The 6,800-nt window shown below is 31.3% G+C and overlaps 1 protein-coding gene across 2 annotated transcripts; it reads left to right on the top strand.

Annotated features, from left to right (window-relative positions):
- The first annotated feature begins 452 nt into the window (after nt 1–452).
- On the top strand, nt 453–6,171 carry LOC105698938 (eukaryotic translation initiation factor 2A). Of its 2 annotated transcripts, none has more exons than XM_012423589.1 (12): nt 453–516; nt 1,168–1,431; nt 1,512–1,611; nt 1,696–1,871; nt 2,091–2,179; nt 2,259–2,409; nt 2,502–2,672; nt 2,782–2,956; nt 3,049–3,212; nt 3,303–3,401; nt 3,493–3,713; nt 3,789–6,171. In XM_012423589.1, the coding sequence occupies exons 1-12, from the start codon at nt 459–461 to the stop codon at nt 3,912–3,914; spliced, it is 1,794 nt and encodes a 597-aa protein (XP_012279012.1). In that variant the 5' UTR covers nt 453–458; the 3' UTR covers nt 3,915–6,171. The 2 variants fall into 2 exon arrangements, with proteins under 2 accessions (XP_012279012.1, XP_012279013.1); XM_012423590.2 differs by lacking the exon at nt 453–516 and adding an exon at nt 735–834.
- The last annotated feature ends 629 nt before the right edge of the window (nt 6,172–6,800 follow it).

Genomic DNA, 6,800 nt, shown 5'->3' on the forward strand with positions numbered 1-6,800 from the left:
AGTTTAAAATAAGTAATTTACAATGAAAATAGGTAGAAATGTGTATATGATCGTTTTCATTTTATGAATAATATTATCCTACATAATTATTGTGTTTTGTGATACATATTTTAGAATATGAGTACTTATTTCTTGAAGCATTATAAAACATTGCTGTAATAGCTGCTTTACTTACTTATTCAGGAGTGTTAAAATATGAAAGATATAAGTAATACCATTATGAATAGTTAATATAGTTATTAAAAATAACAAAAGTACTATAAGCAGAATCAATGTAATTGGGTATTTCTAAAATACGTTTAATTACTTGCCGTAATAATTATACTTTTTAGTATTAGTTTAAAAGTGAGAAAATCGATCAAATTCAGTTTAATCGTTTGGCGGTTTTAAAATTTCGCGGGTAACAAAAATTCGATTATTCAATGGAATCGTGTAGAATCGACTAGATTTATCGATACATGTCACCGCATGGTGACGGAGGAAGTAAAATGGCGTTACCTGTTCCTTGTGTTGCAGGTAAGCATTTCTTATTATTTTTAAACTAATGCATTATTTGGTGATACAAGTCAATCTACAAATTATAACTTTTTAAATACTAGTTTCTTTTCTGTATTTAAATGGCTAAAGTCTCTCGCTAATACCTCATCCTTTTGTGACACGACACGTTTGATTGACCAAAAGTACGTCATGTGGCATAACTGCATACGAGTGCGTTTACAAGCAGATAGTATACTTTGGTAGAATACTTTGACCTACCCCAAGATAGTAATACCGAAAGGGTAAAGGTTATTACCTAAAGAAGCCAAAAATCAAATTACGATTCCAAAGATAAAAGTTTGTATCAAATGTAAAATGTGTTTTTTTCTGATGCTGATTATTTTCCTAAACATTGAAATTTCATGTTTTTCTTAGTCTTTTATTGCAACGAACTGATACGTTTTATGCAATTAGGTAACCGTTCAACTCCAAAGACATTAAATGCTTTGCATTAACCTTTCTCTAGTAACATATGTATTGAATCCATGAATGAAACAACATGGATTGGTTAAAATGCTTTAACCATGTTACATCCCAGGAACAGATCTTTTCTGTATGAATTCTTTTAAAATCAATATGAATAATTTAATCATTTAAAGCTGGAATGATAAACTAACATCTTAATTTCAGTTCGAGGATCTACCGGTATAAGGTTAAGCCAGGGTCCACCTTCGTACGAATCAGTGACCACTTTTCCAAAAGATGACAGCAAATTGTGTAGGGCTATGCTATTTAGTCCTGGAGGACGTTACTTTGTATGGATTAATGGAATCGCTATCAAAATTGTATTATGCGACACATGGAAAATTATCGCCGAGATCAATAGACCAAAAGTTTGTGCAATGCAGTTTTCTTCACATGGAACATACCTTATGACCTGGGAACCATTTCTTGGTAACCACATTATGCAAATTAAATTTCATATTACTGTGCATATTTTCAATAACCATTTTGACGTAACGGATTTATTTTAGTATCACAAGCTAACCCAGAGGAAACTCCAAATTTATGCATATGGAAATCCGAGAATGGGGATTTAGTAAAAAGTTTTGTCCAAAAGAAACAAAGTAATTGGTAATGTGCTTAAGTTTCATTATCTATGTTGTTAATACATAGCTTAATGTAGTGACAGCTTTTTATAACAAATTTTTTTTTCAGGGAGCCACAATGGTCAACTGATGAGAAGATTTGTGGAATGTTGATCAATAATAATGTTGTCTTATATGAAAGTGCAATTTTTGACAAAGTGATACATAGAATAAATGTAGCTAAAATTGCAAAATTCAGTATATCCTCTGGCAATGCTCCATACAATGTCCTTTGCTATATGCCTGGTAATAATTTTTCTCATTCGTGTAATAATCGTTCTATAAAACAAATAAAATTTGATTGCAGTATCTTAAAAGCAACTTTATGATTTACTATTGTGTATACTGTAATTAAAAAGTATCTCTTATGTTATTAATTATGTAAATTTAAAGTATAGTATTCTTTCAGTTATGCATAGAATATGCAGAAGAATTTTTTATGATTCTGATAAATTATTTTTTTAGGGAAATCTGGCCAACCGAGCTTTGGCAAACTATTTCAATATCCAAAATTTGAAGCATCCCAGGTTTTAGCAACAAAAAGTTTCTTTCAGGTAAAATCGATTGTTTCAGTTTAAATCTTCAATATAATTTCAATAGATATCAATCAATGTGATATGTTTTTTTCTTCAGGCTGACCGTGTTGATGTATATTGGAATCAGCATGGCACAAGTGCTTTACTAATGACTAGTACAGAGGTTGACAAAACAGGTGCTTCATATTATGGAAAACAAACTTTGCATTATCTTAGTACAAAAGGTGAAACGGCTATGGTCACACTTAGTGAGTATTATATATATTGTATTTAGTTTTTGGTCAATGGCCAATAATTCGTTATGTAATTGTTTAATTTGTAACATTAAATACATTGATAGGTAAGGAAGGTCCAATACATGCAGTTGCTTGGTCGCCAAAACATACGGAATTTTGCGTTGTCTATGGATTCATGCCTGCCAAAGGAACCTTATTTAATCTCAAATGTGAAGCAGTGTTTGAATTTGGTGCCAGTCCTCGGAACAGTATATACTATAACCCTCATGGAAATAATATCCTTTTTCATGTAACATTTCTTCATTCATTTTGTTTCATAAGTTATGCCAATTACTGCTCTTCAGTTAGTATCCTATAATAACGGAATCCTTAACCACAAAGTACTTCTCATCTTAGCTGGGTTTGGCAGTCTGAGTGGTAATGTAGAACTATGGGATGTAAATAACAGGAAATTAATAGCTAAGACTGAGGCTCCCGATACCACATTATTACAATGGTCACCCGATGGTGAACATTTCATGACCGCAACCACTGCACCTAGATTACGAATGGGTAATGGGTACGTAGTATTTTGAAATAAGAGTGCAGTTGGCTATTCATTTGATATTATTTTATCAATATTGTATGATCATTAATTGCTTTTATTTGCAGTTTTAAAATTTGGCATTATTCTGGGTCGTTGCTTTATCAACGCCCATGGAACGAACAGGAAGAATTGTGGGAAGTTGCATGGCAAACTTATCCTCCGAATACTTTTGCTGAAAAACCTATTAGTTATAAGGCAGTGGAAGGCATTGCACCTAGTCAACCACAGGGTAAGTTTTTGCAACTTAAAAATTGCTCCAACTCTTATTCCGATCTATGAAATTCTACATTACTTTACAATTTAATCATATTACGATTAGCTTCAAAAGAAGTATATAGGCCACTCTCTGCAAGAGGACAAACAATAACCTTTAAGTTACACGATGACGATGAGCTGGGGTCCAAGCCTATGACTGATTGTAAGTAGGTTATCGACAACATAGTTTTGTTACCATTATGGACTAGTTTTTAATATTTTGTATTCTAACGAACACGAGTAAATATTTTTAGCAAATTTGTCAAAAGCTGCATTAAAAATGAAAAAGAAAAGAGATGCTAAGAAAGCCAAAAAAGAATTAGAAGCTTCGGCATCTCAATCTCAACTGTGTAATACAACTGCCAATGGTCAAGTCAATAGTACTGTTGCAAAAGCTCAAAATACCATAACAGTTCGCGATATTGAATTTACTGATGATCCTGAAAAAAATAAGAAAATTAAAAAAATTAAGAGTGTAAGTATGTCCAAAATTTAATACATAATTTAGATATGCAAATATCTTACGTGTTCATTTATAACTATTTTACAGAAATTAGATCAAATAGCCAAATTAAAGGAGCAATTATCATCGGGAAAACAACTGGAAATTAATCAACTGGATAAGATCAAGAAAGAAGCTGAACTAATAAAGGAGCTTGACGATTTGACATTGTGATGCAACATTTTTCAGTTCAGAGATAATAATTGAAATTCATTTCAACTGTTACCTGCTCACAATATTCAGAACAATGACTGCCACGTATGCAGATGACACCGTTACACTCGTAACTTACTCTGATTGAAGCATTTGATATTTTACAAATCTCATAAAATACTATACGTGTAATTTCCAAAATGGTAAATCATGACAAAAGATATTAATTCTCCAGTCTTACTAAATGACAACCAAATACCTCAATGACGAAGCAAAGTACCTAAGAATATACTTGGACCTGGAGGGAGCATATTTTCACAAAAGATAAACAATTTGGAATTTAGCTAAATAAAACATAGCTTACCAGTCAATGATCTTAATCTCAAGATTGGATACAAAGACTAAAATAATAGATTGCATATTTAACTCATTTGGTTCTACACAATTCAATTATGGAGAATTGTTTTAAATCCCAACAGAGAGATTTTCCAGCGATTTCAGTTTAAGTGCTCGGATTAATAGCTCCATGGTTTGAAACAAATGAAACGTCACTCAAAAACCTTTAAATTCCATTTGTAAAGGATAAAATAGGGAAATATGCTTATTCATTTTTTAAATTTAATAAATTAGGCGGCCATCCCAACTTACTTACGATTACATTGATGGCGAATTGAACTTTTATCAGATGAGAGTAGATTCCCGCAAGACATCGCAATGTGATCAAATGTTGCGGAATTTGAAATGATGAATGCGACAGCAGGTCGCAACTTACCTAAATCATATCTCAATCTCATAAGAGTGCAGAGTATCCTGAATGAGGATAAGGGGTGAAAAGAAAGGAGATACATTTCAACTGTTCGATTGAAGAAAATAGCGATCTCGATTTTGTACTCACGTTAAAGCGTATACAGTAGAATCGTTTTGATAAAATGAAACTTGTCTATAAGCAATGTCAAATGACACAATGACCTTGTAGCGGTTTAGTACTACAATTTAAACGAATGAATTTTTAACATTAAGTTCTTACTTTGGTATATGCAGCACAACAAAGTGTTCCAAGATTCGTTGTTTGTCAAAGCAGTGAAACTGAAATGTATTTATGATATATAACAACGGTACATCCATCTTAATACCGTTGTTTGTCAAAGCAGTGAAACTGAAATGTATTTATGATATATAACAACAGTACATCCATCTTAATACTAACTTACAGAAATTTCATCTAATGGTATATTTGTGGTTTCATATTCCAGTTATAAAATCTTTCTTTTATTCATTTTTGCATGAAATTCATGTGTATTGCATCATTCAAAATGAAAAACAGGTTCTTTTTAAAAATATCATAACCTTGTTAAAGAAAAAAAAAAAAATTTCATTGTTATCTCTAATGGGGTGCTTTTTATTATTTCTATGCCATTGGTGCGTTAATACCCATTATAGTATCTCCTGCTAAGTTCAATATTTGCGTAACAATTATGAACATATAATAAGTAGAGCACAATTGTAAAAAATGCAAACATTTAAATTTGTTTCTCAATATAGGTATTGTGATTCCTTTACATTTTTTTTCAAATGCTATGGTTTATATGTATTTAATAACACTTTAAGGTATTTTTTCTACGTCAGGACTGTCGCTTATCTTTGTTTCGCGTACACTTAATCTGCTGATGTTTTAACTTAGTTAATAGCAGGCATTTCATGTTAAAGAAGTTTGAATACTGTCTGAGTGGTTGGGTACTACCTCGAGTCATTTTAAGGATGTTTATTGATTGTTTACATACATCTCATCAAGACAGTTTTGCCTGTTTTATGCGAAAAACACTTTCGTTTAAGAATGTTGCTTCATATTGTCATTTGAACGAATTTGAAGGACGTGGACAATTCCATTAATTTACGTGTACTTTCAAATGTAGAAATTGTGAAAATTTAAAAGTAGTTGGGAATAGCGTAACAAAGTATTGAACACTCTTTACTTATTATGCCATCGTTAACTTTTTGTGCTTCATTCGGTCGTAGGTACAACGTATTTAAGAATCATTTATTCTGGGCAGGGTCTCAGAAATATATATATATATATAAATAGGTACATAAATAGATATCATCTGAGATCATGTAACGTCACATCTCCAAAGCATCCCCAATACAGTGCAATGCTTAGAAACTTCAATCCATTATTGCAATTACGAGATTGATTTGTCCACCGTAAGAAATTATTTTCCAATCTACGAAAAACCTGCAATGTTATGTACAGTTCAATGAAATTTATAAAAATAAACTATAAAATGCATTGTTGATTAATAAGATTGTCTCCCTTACTATGTACAATAAATGACCATGGAAACAATTAACTACTCAAGGTAGATGTAGTCAACATAATGAATAATGGTAAAATTTAGGTAAATAGTAAAGAAGAATAGTTTCAGGTAATCAAACAGATATAGTTATAATGGTTCAAAATAAAACCGAAAAGAAAGTAAAATTAGCCATGGCTTCGCGTGTACGTATATGTACGTATGCAAGTGTATATTTGTCGTGAAACTCTGACGAGTTTCCTGAACCCTGGGACCAAAAGTAATTTTATCATAATTCATATTTACAACGATATCATATAACCTTACGATTTTGTGATCAATGGAAACTATATTTCAGTTAAAATCCTCTACTAAAATTAGATATCTCCTTACAAAAATGTTTTAAAAATGGTTATATTAAAATATACTATTTAATTTGGAAGTATGTACTTTTTATCAAAAGTCCTGTACTACCGCAAAATCATAACAAACTTATGTTGAATAAAAGCAGGAAATAATGCTGTAGAAATTAAAAAGTCAAAATCGGAATATAAAAACATTCTAGTTTTAACGAAATCGATTGAATGCAAATTCACGTCAGATTTGTTTTGTATCT

Source organism: Orussus abietinus, unplaced genomic scaffold (genome assembly GCF_000612105.2).
Source record: "Orussus abietinus isolate OABI.00-Male unplaced genomic scaffold, Oabi_2.0 scaffold399, whole genome shotgun sequence".
NCBI lineage: Eukaryota > Metazoa > Arthropoda > Insecta > Hymenoptera > Orussidae > Orussus > Orussus abietinus.

Bases quoted from the DNA above. Each gene is read 5' to 3' on its own strand.
- LOC105698938 (XM_012423589.1), top strand. From the start codon at position 459: ATGTCACCGCATGGTGACGGAGGAAGTAAAATGGCGTTACCTGTTCCT. The intron at 1,612-1,695 runs GTAATGTGCTTA...TTTTTTTTTCAG, and splicing joins CAAAAGAAACAAAGTAATTG to GGAGCCACAATGGTCAACTG. The intron at 3,213-3,302 runs GTAAGTTTTTGC...TATTACGATTAG, and splicing joins TGCACCTAGTCAACCACAGG to CTTCAAAAGAAGTATATAGG.